The following is a 13,467-nucleotide window of genomic DNA, read 5'->3' on the forward strand; positions in this document are numbered from 1 at the left end:
TGTGCCGGATGAGCGATAGAGAGGCGAACCGAAGAGTTTGTGATAGAACTGTGCCAATGATGTCGAAGAAAAGGACGGAGAAAAAGAGCGCGGATAACAGGAGAGGACACGCGTCAGGGGAGACTCGGAGCAGGGTGAAAATGGAGCGCCACTCTTGACCACATCTGTCGCAGCTCATGCGTGACGAAAGCTGTGGCGAGTCATGAGATCCACCTGAGAGCAGCACAGCCAGCCCTCAGTGAAGAATCTTCCGGCTGTGAGCTAGCCTCTTTGACGAAAAGATGAGCGAGCGGCGAGGCATGCCACCTGTATGTGCCGCACACTGCATGCTACTGGGACGCATATGGCTGAGAGTATCCACCATACTCGGCCTCTCTCTCTCCCTCCGTTGGTATCAGCATACATCCACTACGACTGTGCTGGATCACCCAACGTGTGACTGGCACGCCCGACACCGTGAAAGAAGCGTCGAGTACGGAGTGACTTTTGCTGCCGCATAACGTGCCGTCACGTAAGAGGATACCTGGAGAATGTGCGAAGGAGCAGCTGTGCTCTCTAGCCATGGGACTCACTCTTCTGAGCAGCTAACGTTTCGCTTTCGGAGTCTCTTTATGCGTGCGCGTGTGCGTGCCTGAATGAAAAAGTCAGGGAAAAGGGATAGTTGCAGCTGGAAGAAGGTACTCCTGACAGCACCATTCATCTGATTTGCTTTTCTGAGCCACCCGAATTTGATGGTGTGTTCCTGAACAAAAGACTCAAGTGCGTTTTTTTGGAGGGAAAAGAAAGGAGAGAAAAGAGATAAGGAGAAAAGAGAAACTGTTACTGTGAGCGCATTAGTTGTCACTTCGGTGTCAAGGGAAAGGGAAAAAACGTTTTGATAAAAAAATTGCTGCTCCCTAGAGTCCGAAAGGCAAGGAAACGTCTATTTAAAGAAAGGGAGAGGGTAATGCGAAGAAAAAAAGAAAGAAATGCAGTAAAAAAGAACTCGGTGAATCAATTACTCTCCAATAAGAACCGGAAATTGCTAGCGTATTCGCCTTCACACCAGACACCACTCAAACAGTGTAGAAGAAGGTTCCCACGCTTTCTTCCTTGCGTGGGGGTGTGTCGCAGCGGCAAAACAGAACAATAAACGATGGTTGTCGCACGAATCACACGCACCAGTGCGTAGAAGAAATAGAGAAACGCGCAAAAGCCACCGCGTTTCGCTTCTAAAAAGACACTCCACCTATGAGTAGACAAGAGGATCGGAAGAGTCGCGTCGTCCATATAAGCCAGTAGTCCCTTGACAGTGATGGATGTCTTTTTTTTTCCGAACGCAGATTTACATCGCACCTCGTGGTCGATGGCAGCAGAAAAGCTTAGATATACCGAGGCGCGTACTTACCCACTTTTACGCAGTGGGGTAGGGCACGTGAGTCAAGACATTCTTCACATACTTGACTCCCTAAACAATGTTGTTCCCGTGCGCACAGCATCCACATTGTCATGTGAAAGAGCTAGCCTCGCAACAGCGAGTTTATTGCTGTATCACAGTCGAAAAGAAAGGAAAAGAGAAAGGTAAAAAGGAAGATGACACGCAAGGATATTGTTTGGCTTCACAGATGTCCATTTACCACACGTGATTAAAATACACGTACAAAGGGCCCCAAACTTCACCAACATCCATGGCATGACAGCTTAGAGGGGCTTCAGTACCCATCCGGCATCATCAGGTCGCCTTCAACCCACCGCCGTTCGCTCCAATGGAACGAAGACTAAAAGGGGGGAGCGTCTCCTGACATCAATCTAACGACGAAAACGGCGAGGAGCAGGTGAGGGGTGCCTGTACGGGTTGAGCCGCGAATAGACTTTGGGGGGGGGGCACAAAGGCGATCGTGGCCTGTTTGCCGTGGCACAGTGTCAGTCGAAAACACATGACCACGACCGAATTGCTAAGTTCGTGCCCGAGGGCGGTCGATTGGCCTGACAGCACCTCACACAGTCGGTGCTGGCCTCGACATGCCCGCTGCCTGGCCAGCGTCACAACCAATAAGAGCGAGACAAAGAAAGAATACGAAAGAGAGGGAGAGAGGGAGGTTTCCTTTTGGCCGAGGGACCAACACACGTCCTAATGATATACATGGGGCAGGGCGAGAGAACGCACCAAGGCCGTTTTACGAACGGGGTGGGATGATAAAAAAGACGTACAAGAACATGCCGAGAAGAGCGCCAATGAATGGCATCAATGTGGGTATCCAGAAGTAGTAGTTGTAGAGTGTGAAAGGCTCCGGGCCCCACAGCATGGCTGTGAACATGCGAGGTCCGAGATCGCGTGTAGGGTTGATTGCAAAGCCAGAGTTGATTCCCGTCGTGATACCAATGACGAACACCAGCAACCCCACCGCGACCGGTTTGTAGTTGACGGCGGGAGTCATGCGGTTGTCGGTGAGGGCAAGAACACCCATCATGAGCGCCATGGTGTTGAACACCTCGCTCCACACCGCGTACCCGGTGGGAACGGCGGGGTACGTGACGAAGATACCGCTAAACTTCGACGCCATCGTTTCATGTTCGAGAAGGTTCTGCTGAGCGTCGTCGAAGTGCGACTTGAAGAGTCCGTAGACGTTGGCGGCGCCTGTCATGGAGCCAAGAAGCTGCGCGAGAAAGAACCCAGGTGCCTTTCTCCACGGAAAGGCACCAAAGACACAATTCGCTACGGTCACAGCCGGGTTCAAGTGGCCACCGGACACCCCCATGCTGATGAAGAGTGCAATGGCGAGGCCGCAGGCCCAACCAAAGGTCACCGCGAGGTAACTGATGTTTGTCTGGTAGCTGGCTGTGGCGCCAGCATGGAAGGTGGTCGTTGCGTTGACACCGGCGCCGAACGAGAGGAGGAAGAATGATCCAAAGAACTCGGCCGCATACTCGCGCAGGCACCATCGGTATTCGTAGAGAGGCCACATGTCCTGCAATGTGAAGTTGCGGTTTTGCTCTGCGAGGTGTTGGCGATTCCCCTCATCCGACTCGTCTCCTACAAGGACGCCATCCGGGTCTTCCTTGTCCATGTACAGCTGAATCTCCTCCTCAAAGCTTGTTTGGGGCGTTTGGATGGGAGAGTTCGGCATGATTCTGTGGGGAAGACTGTGGTGTGTAGTTGGCGTGTTGAACAAAGAAGCGGCGCTGTTGCAGAGTGAATCTGCAGTGCAAAATGAGTGTAATACGGTAGGAGGAAGAAAGGAAAAAAGAAGTTGGAGAGAACGGCGACCTTCATGGAGAGGCAGGCGTGCATAGAGGCCGTCGACGAGGAAAGGCCGTGGCGATGCATTATGACGAGGAAATCATTTGGAGACAAGGAAACGATAGCCCTGCAGTCATCATGCGGAGCTCTCAAGTCGGCTTCGTTGAAGCTGCCGTCAGCGTGCAGTGAATGGGCGGTGCCGGGCTCTGGCTCTTCCGCCGCCACTTCCATTCGTGGGGGTGGAGGTGGTGTCGGGCTGGGATTTTCGCCCATCGAGAGCCTGCGGCCGCTGGCGGGCAGGGGAGGTGAAAGGGACCAGGCTTCCAGGGGGGAGGGAGGGGGGCTGGCGGAATGGCCGACGCAGGGCGGGCATCTGAGGTCACTGTGCGGTCGCTTCGGGAAAGAAAGTGAGCGGCAGCACGGCTGCACATACTGCGCGCAGGCGCTTCCTTTCTTTGACGGCGGAGAGGGCCGGGGATGTTTTTTCTCTCAGGTGGAGGACGCAGCGGCGGGCCTCTTTCGTTCGCTCCGGATGCCAGCGCTAGGGCGGGCAGAGGGAGGGAACGGGGGGGGCGCAGCGAGCCCGCGAAGAAGCTCACAAGCAGCATTTGGCTGAGAAGGAATACACCGGTCAGAGAAGTCGCGCGTGACAAGCTCCCTTCCCATCTCTTTCCATATGGGTGAGGTGTGAAGAATCCGTACCATCATCATGGAGTCGCGGCCTGCGGGGCTGGTGGTTGGGCGTAGGCAACAAGAACGATGTCCGTAGCGGTCTGCGACGCCACCCAGCGAGCAAAGCGCGCGTGCAGGCGAGTCATCGTCGACGGCAGTTTCGCCACAGAGGCTCGCCGAGCAGGTGGCGGCTGGGGTTCGTATGGCGTCCGCGTCCCCTCCCGCAGTTGTTCTGAATCGTTGCCTTGATCACGAACGACTTGCTCACCAGCGTCGCCGGTAGGCTCAGGAGGCTGGGGAGTAGCATGCGTTGGCAACCATTCCGTGACGAAGCGGTCCATGGGAAAGCGAGCAAACCTGCCCCAGTCGGCGTTGCCCAACGGCGGCGGGTGGTGTGCGAGACGGATTAGCAGTAGCACCGCCAGCAGTGACATCTGGCCGTACGTAGGGAGGAGACTCCCGTCGGAGAGGCAGAAGAGAGCGGCGACGGCGAACCGCACGAGGCCGCCGTGAATGGCGCAAGGAAGCAGGACCGCGTGGACCGCCTCCAGCGATGGCGGTCCTTGAGTGAGCTGCGGCGCGTACTCGAGGCAGCGATGGAAGAGAGAGGTGCGCAGGAGCAGCCCCTCAACAAACACCCAGACCACTAGAGCTAGCGCGCCGGTCGCCCAGCGGAGCAGCAAGCAGAACCAGAGCGGCAGAGCCACATAGTCTGCAGCAACACGATCTACAAAGTTCAGGTGCCACTGCGAGCACACTACCAGCGGCGTGGCCAAAGCAAGGAGCGCGGCAACGCCCAAGCGGGGGGGTGTCGCCAAGAACTTCACCGTTTCCGTGGTGAGGCGTTGCAGCGCGTCGCGCGAGCACACCACCACGTCACCGCCGTCAGAGTCGGCGAGCGACGAGAGAAGGAAGAACAGCGTCGTGTCCTTCTGCTCGACGGCTCTCTGGAGGAGCAGCGGCACGAGTCGACTCGGTTTGACGCGCACGACGCGCCGGCAGGTGCAGGCCTCGACCCTGGCAAAGTCCACCGAGACCCCGTAGAAACAAAACAGGAGCGCCTGCATCCTCCAGTTCTGCGCACCACGGCGCAGCTCAGGGAAGGCGATGTTCAAGTTGCCACCACGCCGAGCGACACGGATGAGACTCAAGGTGAACCCGAGAAAGGGAAACCACACACGCGCCGAGGCCCATTCCAGCGTTGCACCCATCAGTACGTTGGCGCACACCAAACAGACCGCGTAGGCGGTGCGCTCCACCGCCTGACTTCCGCGCTGTCGCGTCTCTGGAGTGCCATGGTGGGGGTAGAGGAACCAGTTCCGCAGCCACCCCCGCACCGACGTGTGCAGCCGCTTCAAAATGCCCAACCAGCAGTACAGGAAGTGAAAGTGTATGTCCTGCTTCTCGGGGGAGTAGAAGGACAGGTACGTGAGGGACTTTGGAAACATCTCCGGGCATACGCGATGCAGACTCGCGAACGCGCCAAAGCCCACGGTGGCCGAGTAGAAGGCCACCAGCAAAGGCACCTCAAGCAGTGTCCGCCAGAAGGCACCTCCGTGCAGCCGGAGGAGAGCGAAGAAGAACTCGTTCTCGGCAAGGTCCTGAGCAAGCAGCGTGTACGGCGAGAGCAGCACAAAGGCACCCGTCAGCAGCCACAGCAGAGTGGTTTGCAGTGACCCAAGGAGGGTCAGCCACGTGGAAAAAGTCGAGATGCGCATGAGCACCCCAGCGACGTACCACACGAACTCGGTCAAAGACGCCCATGACGGATAGGCAGAGGTGGCGGACGCGGCCACCCCACACGTCGCGGCATCGAACAAGCGTGGGCACCTACCCTGCCAAACGTCGGGGATGACAGTGACAAGCGCACGCGCCACGTTGAGTGGCTGCACGAGCGGCTTAGCGGCAGAGGTGGTGACGCGTGTCGGGGCATCGCAGCGAAGCGGAAGAAGGCGCTCGGCGCGAAGGACCTGCCACGCATCGCGGCGCTCCATTAGCACGGCGAGGTCCCCCTCCGCAAAGAAGGGAAAAAGGCATACATACGCGACGACAGGAATGACAACGGCCCACGACAGGAAAAGGGCAAGAAGAGAGGCGACACTGCGGATGAAGAGGCTGCAGAGAAAGAGGGAGCGGGAGAGCCCCACATCGATGACTTTCCGCCACCGCGCCGCCGTGCGCATGATCAGCGGCCACTCCATCAGACCAACCACAGATGCGGTGGCCCAGTAGACGTACGACGGCACGACGGCCGACGTGACGGCGCTGGCTGCTTGCAGGTGCAGCGACGGATGCGCTGGCGGGAGCAGACTGCTACACCATGCGGTGGCTCCGTGACAAAGCAGCTTGAGGGCACTCAAGGTGACATGCCCAAGGACGACGGCACCGACGCCAATCATGTGCACGAGGAGTACCTTCGCCGCATACCACGCAGGGCCGAAATTCCATGAGCTGAGTCCCTGCGCGGGGCCACGGCTGGCACGCACTTTCGCCTTTAGAAGCTGCAGCGTGGTGTCTTTGCTCATGTGCATCTCGGCAACGGCGAGGTAGCGGTCGCGGGCCGCAGACGGCGACTCTGCGCGGCCCCGCGTGAATGCCTCATTCAGAGCAGATGTGGCCACGTCGTCTACCGCTGGCATCACGTGTGTCACGATCGGCGTCTCTGGTGGGAGGCCGACAACATCGTCCTCGTGCAGAAACGCCCACACTCGAAACTGCTCAAAGGCCCAGAGAAGTGCGATGGGCACAACGGCCATGAACACCCCAATCGCGTAGGAGAAGTCAACCAGAAGCGGAAAATCAGTGGGAGCCCTGTAGGGGAGCATAACATGAGCCAAGCATCCGTACCACATCGTCGCGCTGGCACACAGCACGACCAAACAACACAAGAGCACCTGAAGTGGTGTGCACAGCATGTTGCACAGGCGACGAAACGGCCACGCCACGAGGAGCTTTCCGGCTAGCTGCAAGCCCAACAAGGATGCGAGAGGCGGCACGTTCTCTACAGCCACCTGCAGCGTGTAGGGGGTGCCACACACCTCACATGACAGCTCCCCACGCGACGCGATCCACTCTGCCAGGCAGTACGGATGCGCGTACGCCATGGTTCCTTCACACTGGCACGGGCGAATGATTGGCTCATCGCCTGCCTGGCATATTCGGCACACGGACACAGGGTCCAGCTCCATTGCGGGATTGCCGATGGGACCCTCAAGCGTGAGAGCAGCCGGTTGATGTGTTGATGTTGCCTACTTTCGCTTAGGGAGAACAACTTTATGTGGTCGTGTAGAGTGCGAGGAGCAGAGGCGAAAGACGGAGAAAAATAGACATGCACGCATCGCGTTGGGAGGAGAGAACACAGATGCTTCACGTGATGGAGAGCATCGCCAACAATAGGCCCCATTCTACACGGTTTCGTAGGCGCGCAGTGGACGACTAGCGAGCGCACACGTTTTTAGACCTGCAGCCAAACAGTGAGAGGGACATGGGCAGCTCCGTGACGGTCCTCCTCTTCGGCGGCGCACCACAGGGGCCGTCAGGATTTGTTGCCTTCCTTTTCTTCTTGTCATTCACCATGCCGCCGTGCGCTGGCGAATCACATGGATGCTGTCGTCAACGGGCACATGAAGAGCAAACATAAGAGGCTACCAAGCGAGGGGGTGGTGTGCGGGTGACCTTTCCGTGCGCCTCTTTTCTTGTTATTCTTCGACTAAGGAAGGGGGCAAGGGGGGGTAAGAAGGAAAAGAGGAAGGCGAAAAAACTGTGCGGCGGCGAAGACCTCCGATTCTCACACCGCGGCTGCCCTACCAACCACGCCGCTCATTAGCCCATGGAATGAGTGAGAATACATGAAAAGAGCGCAACAGTGCAGTCAGCCAAAATCCATCTACCCTCGCGTCCATTAACGGGTGTACGTAGACGTTCTCAAATAACGTTCAGGCAAAAAAAAGACTCGACATTATCTGTCCCGCTGCCAATGCGCAGCAGGGCGTCTTCGCGTGAAACGCCACACTCTACACAACGACAGGTAAACGAAACGTCAAAGAGAACGGCAAGAGTTACTCCAGAGGTGCGCAAAAGGAAAATTTTTGATTTGCTGTTATTCGTTTTGAATCTGTTTTCTAATTTGCTCTTCGGCGTGTCTGATGCCTTCCATAGAACAGAGAAGCGGTGCTACACTCCGCGCCGTCCTGCAACTGGCCCGTGCCGTGGTGCGACGCAGCCGCAGGCACGCGTTACAGCAATGCAGCGGTCCCATCACCTGAGCACCACCCCGCCTCGGGCGCTACCGGGCCGCCCCAAGGGGGGTCGCCTCACAGCCGCGCCCCTCCTGTGGATCGCCGACTGCTGCCGGCCACCATGGCGTGCCTTGGGCGTGTCGCATCCGTACGAAGCAGGAGGGCCGGGCGGGGTGTACGCTGGCGCCGCGTTGACGCTCTCCTCGCCATACGAGTCGCACCGACACCCTACCTTCGGCAACCTGACCGCCGACAGCAGTAGCGATAGAGCGTGCTGCGCGCCCTGGCGTCATGGCCGGTGGACCGTGTAGAGCCACCGGAGGCGGCTCGGCGCTGGCGACGACAGGAGGGCTGCTTGGCTTGCTCTCACCGGGAGTCCTCTGTTGGACAGCTGGCGATACCACGCATTGAGGTGTCTTCCCCCGGTCGGCGGCGGAGGGGGCTCTCGAGCACAAAAAAGTAATGTGTGGGCGTTCGAAAGGAAAAAGGGAAAAGAGAAATGACGCTGCGACAGCTGAGTGCGGGTGGTGCGCGGCCGACACATACATGTATCTATTGAGGGCGATAGACTGTGCAGTATGCGCTTCGTTTTTGCGTTTGAGGCTTTCCTTCAACCCATTCACCATCGCTCGAGTCCGGCATCGCAGTGAGCCACATCTGCTGCACCGCAGTCAGCCTCGAACGCAGTCCGTCCTTCTCTCTCACTCTCCCCTTCCCTCTGCTGGCTGCCTAGCGTACGCCGACCTTGCACGTCGTGCCAGAGAGAAAGAGAGACAGAAGGAGAATGGGAAACCGGCGATTCACTAACGGAAACTGTCGGCGTGTGTATCCGGGGGGAGGCGCAGACAAATGAGGCAACAAAGTGGAAAAAAACAAAAAGACGCCGAGCGACCGCCCAAACGTCAGGAAGGAAAGACGTCCACACGCAACAAGTCGCTCGCCGTGTGGGGTGAGGAGCGTAAAGGCGACGCGGCAGTCACGCCGGCGGTGAAGGTGAGGCGCCGGTAGAGGCGAAACAGTGAGCGGGTCGCCATTGTTTGGTATCCGGGCCACTGCGTCAGAGTACTACGACTCCCGAACTTCAATGGGCTTGTTGCCGAAAGTGTGCTGCTCTTGCCACTGCCCCGGTTTCTCGTCTAGGGACTCGGGCCTCTCCCCCGCCACTGGCAGCGTCTCATCCTCGCGGAACTTGGGCAGAGTCGGCGCGATGATCATCGGGACAAATTGAAACAACATGAAGAGGGGAAGCGCCTTCCAGTATCCGTCCATCGTGGTAACACCCAAACTTGACATGAAGGCCGCCGTGACTGCACTGCTGACAGCGCCACCGCCGGAGGTGCTGACGCTGTACAGCTGGAACGCCGCCGCCTCGTAGAAGCGCGGCGCCTGCATAGCTGCCAGCGAGAGCGTCGGCATGAAGGCAAAACGCAGGCACGCGTTCGCAAAGACCGACTCGATTGGGATGAAAACACTGTAGTTGAACTTGCTGTTGCTGCTGCCCAAGACGCCCCAGAAATGGAAGAAGGTCCCCAGGGCCCAGGCGCTGCAGCCAGCAAGGCAGATGATGAAGGGGTTGGTGCGGAACATGCGACCATGCGAAGCCTCAGAGCGCTGTGCGAAGTACATCCACATGGCGTACGCCAGCGCGCCGAGCACGGCGCCCAGGGAGCCGAGAGCAGCGTTTGCCTGGCGAAGGCCCAGCGGGAAGGTTCCCGTGTACGGGTATTCAAAGGAGAACTTAGTGTTGTACAGCGCATCGGGCAGCATGAAGTAGATGAACGTGAAGCAGAGGGTGAACATGAACTTACCGCCTATGGCCTCTTTATGAAGCGAAAGTGCTTTCCTGCCCACGTCCAGTGTGTTTCGGTAAAAGACGACGGGCTCTGAGTGGCGGATAGTGACCCTGCGGTAGTCGGTGTAGTAGTAGCGCTTCGTGAAGAAGAGCACCTGTGGAATGAGCACGCAGCAGCAGATGCCGGCGACAAGACACATCCAGCGGTCGTTGACGTACGGCTTCGCCGGGTTTCCGCGGGCAAACTCGTAGAAGATGGTCTGCAGCAGAGAGCCGGCCGTGCGCCACACCATCGCCTGCGCCATGAGGCCACCGATACGAGCCGACGTTTCATCAGGCGACTCCAGAAGGCGGTTGCCGTAGTTTATCACGACGGCATTCATGGGCATGTAGATAAACATCGTAGCCACCTGCATGGCCCAGGAGAGCACAAGCATGCTCCTGTAGGAGCTCTGGATGTTCGTCGTTGCAAAGCAGACGAAGGACAATATGGCATTGATGACGCAGGCGATTATGATGACAGGGCGGAAGCGTTCGCGCCGAACGCGAATGAGGTCGACAAGGAGGCCAAACACCGGGCCCAAGTAGATCATGTTGTAGCACAGCGAGGAGAACTGCTTCTGCTGCGCCGCCGTCCATGAAGCGTAGTTGGCGGTCGCAAAGGAGCTGAGAGTGTAGTTCATGTTCTGCGTGATGGTGCTCGTCAGCAAGAAGAGGCCGATGCGCCAAGGAAGGTGGACAGGGGCGTGGTCCGTATCCATCTCCTCATTCATAATCTCGTCCCAGTAGCTCGCCATCCACGACTTCTGGGCGGCCATGCCAGTGTCGCTCGACACCGTCCGCAGGTGCCTTCCGCCGTCTTCAACGTCTGCCTTGTCACTGTCGTCTCCCGTCGGTGACTCTCGTGGCGAACGGCTCGGCATGGCGGCGGGTAGGCCAGAGGCGACAGAGGAAGTCCGAGAAAATGTGTGTATGTGTGTGTTTGTTTGTGTCCAAATCAAAAATAAAGTCGAGCGAGAAAACCAGTTGCGATTACTCGAAAAGGGAGAGGGGGAGGAAAGCGTTGCCGATAGAGTCCGCGCGATAGAGGTTGCCGTTGAAAGGGGGTCGGAGCAGCAGGCCTGCGGTCTCTGCCAGGGCACACTCGTGCGCAGAAGGAGACGCCACAATGAAGAGCGAGCGAAAAGAGGGGCAAGCGAAGAGGGCGAAGAGGGCGAAGAGGGAAGAGGAAAAGTGGTGGTGTAGGGTGAGAGAAAGAGAGAGAGTAGCCGAAGGTGCCTCGAAAGGAGTGGTCTTGAACCGATCCACGCACGTAAGGGCCAGTGCCCAAATACCTGCCGTGGCGGTAGAGGTACCGGCGGTGTCGTTGCATTGCTAGCGTATGCGCGCCGTCGTCGTGATGTTCTGCATGCCGTGCAGAAACACACATGAACAAATCTGATTACTGCTCGAGCCTGTGCTCCAGAAAAGAGCGAGCGGCTGCCGTTCCTTTGCGGAGCAGACCCTCGGGATACGACACGTTACACGGTGTGGAAGACAAACAAGCACGCAGTGTGCTATGGGCTCATTTCCTGCACGACACCGCAGTCGCTGATCATCACCGTCCTGCTGGGCTTACCGTGCGGTGTGCCATAGCCTTCAAGTGATTTCACGTGGTCATAGCCGCGGAGGACCTGACCAAACACGACGTGCCTCCCATCCAGCCACGGGCAGGCGACGGTGCAAATGAAGAACTGCGAACCGTTGGTGTTGCGACCGGCGTTGGCCATGGAGAGAATACCGGCGCCTTTGTGCTTTCCGGCCTTGCCAGTGAAAGACTCGTCCTTGAAGTAAGTGCCGTAGATCGAGCAGCCGCCGGTGCCGTTGCCCTTCGTGATGTCGCCACCCTGAATCATAAAGTTGGGGATGATGCGGTGAAAGGCGCAGCCTTTGTACGTTAGCAGCTTCCCGTCGGGTGACTTGTTACTAGTTCCCCGGCACAGTTCGCGAAAGCTCCTAGTGGTGATGGGGACGGTGTCGTCGAACAACTCAAACTCGATCCGCCCAATCGGCTCCTGCGTCGCCATGCCGAAGAAGGAGGGGCTGCCCTGCGCTGCCACGTCAAAAAAGACCCGACTATTGCGCGGGTTCGTGGCGTACGGTGCCATGTATGGCTTGCTTTCTGACGCCGTGAGTGCGCTGGGGGAAGCGACGTACGAGTGCAATGCACCGCCTGCCACGAGAGCGAGTGAGAATCGGAGAGCCATAGCGGAGCGACAGCGAGGAAGAAAGAGAGAGAGAGAGAAGCGGCTTGGGAGTGAAGGTATGATCGGGAGGCTTCTCCGGCGACGCGTAGACGAGGTGAATACTGGTGCGAGTGAGTCGGCGGAAAGTGCAGAAAGAGAAATCAAGCACACCAAGAGGTGACGAGAGGGGAGGGAGACAGCCCCCGCGTACGCGTTCAGGGGAGAGACGTGTACGCGCGTGGAAGGAGTATAGATGAAACCAATGGAGACCGACATAGGGGCGCTTCGGGGGAAGGGTGGGAGAGAGCGGGAGTACGTGCGTGCGGCACGACCTTGTCCACGGGGAAGCCGTTCGTTTTAGTGCTCATCTGCAAGTGGAAGGAGGGATCTGCGGGTGAATGAGGGATAGAGGGGGGGGGCAGGCGAGTTCAGCCCATGTCTGAGCGTATGCTGCACGATGGAGTCGTGATGGCACTGCTTCTATGCATTCTTTACTCGCTCTAAGCAGAGCAGGAGGGGGGAGTAGAGGGCTACAGAAGGTCAGGTGTCTCGTTGGTGCTTTGGTCTTTTTTTCTCTTGTCGGTTACCAGATGGGCCACGTAGACCGAACGTGGCAGTCCGGCGCGACGTGCGGCACGTCTACTTGGCAGATCAGTACCCGGGTGGCCGCGGAAGGTTCTGGATGCTGCGTGCAATGGCGCTAGCGCCGTCGATCGGCGTAATGCCCCACCAGCGGTACCGCAGGTAGCAGAACGCGAAGTACACAACCAAGACAATCGGCCCGATAACGGACAGGTTGGCCACGGTGAGGAGCTTTTTGATTTTGAACTTCTGATCCACCGGGACCTTGCTCAGCTTGTCCTCAAACATGGAAAGCTCCTCGTTGCGCTCCTTCCAACGGCGGTAGGACCAGCGGTTGATGGGGTGGGTGTCCTTGTTCTCTTCCCAGTACGTGCGCTCTCGTAGCGCATCCTTTTTGAGCGTCTTGTTGAAGGCGTACAAACGCGCCGCGTTCACTCGGCCCGTCGCCCCTTTCCTAACAAAGTTTGTCATGCCCACCAGTACGGCTGCTCCGGCGCATATGTGAGAAGAACAGCAAAGGGGGCAGAAGGCGGATGCGGTGTGCATGAAAATGCGGGTGAGAGCTGAAGGTTATGATCGACACGGAGTAGAGGGCAGATGAGAGAACGCTGCGGCGAGGGTACCACGTAGTTCGCCTCAGCAGTCGTGTGGTATCGCGCAAGCACGACGACAGGTCGGCACGAGACGACGATCCCGCTGTTGGGAGTGGGCGCAACGCTCCTCGCTATCGCCGTCGGC

At 58.1% G+C, this 13,467-nt stretch overlaps 5 protein-coding genes across 5 annotated transcripts; all 5 read right to left on the minus strand.

Annotated features, from left to right (window-relative positions):
* Positions 1-2,156: 2,156 nt before the first annotated feature.
* On the minus strand, positions 2,157-3,107 carry LSCM1_01304 (uncharacterized protein; the record flags this gene model as incomplete). The annotated part of the gene is made up of 1 exon (XM_067318926.1): positions 2,157-3,107. One exon carries the CDS (start codon positions 3,105-3,107, stop codon positions 2,157-2,159), a length of 951 nt encoding a protein of 316 aa, XP_067176205.1.
* An 820-nt stretch (positions 3,108-3,927) lies between these two features.
* On the minus strand, positions 3,928-7,080 carry LSCM1_01305 (uncharacterized protein; the record flags this gene model as incomplete). Its single annotated transcript, XM_067318927.1, has 1 exon — positions 3,928-7,080. One exon carries the CDS (start codon positions 7,078-7,080, stop codon positions 3,928-3,930), a length of 3,153 nt encoding a protein of 1,050 aa, XP_067176206.1.
* A 2,115-nt stretch (positions 7,081-9,195) lies between these two features.
* Positions 9,196-10,845, minus strand: LSCM1_01306 (uncharacterized protein; the record flags this gene model as incomplete). The annotated part of the gene is made up of 1 exon (XM_067318928.1): positions 9,196-10,845. One exon carries the CDS (start codon positions 10,843-10,845, stop codon positions 9,196-9,198), a length of 1,650 nt encoding a protein of 549 aa, XP_067176207.1.
* A 633-nt stretch (positions 10,846-11,478) lies between these two features.
* Positions 11,479-12,168, minus strand: LSCM1_01307 (uncharacterized protein; the record flags this gene model as incomplete). Its single annotated transcript, XM_067318929.1, has 1 exon — positions 11,479-12,168. The coding sequence occupies one exon, from the start codon at positions 12,166-12,168 to the stop codon at positions 11,479-11,481; it is 690 nt and encodes a 229-aa protein (XP_067176208.1).
* Positions 12,169-12,798: 630 nt separating this feature from the next.
* On the minus strand, positions 12,799-13,200 carry LSCM1_01308 (uncharacterized protein; the record flags this gene model as incomplete). Its single annotated transcript, XM_067318930.1, has 1 exon — positions 12,799-13,200. The coding sequence occupies one exon, from the start codon at positions 13,198-13,200 to the stop codon at positions 12,799-12,801; it is 402 nt and encodes a 133-aa protein (XP_067176209.1).
* Positions 13,201-13,467: the final 267 nt, after the last annotated feature.

Source organism: Leishmania martiniquensis, chromosome 31, assembly GCF_017916325.1.
Source record: "Leishmania martiniquensis isolate LSCM1 chromosome 31, whole genome shotgun sequence".
NCBI classification, from domain to species: Eukaryota; Euglenozoa; class Kinetoplastea; order Trypanosomatida; family Trypanosomatidae; genus Leishmania; species Leishmania martiniquensis.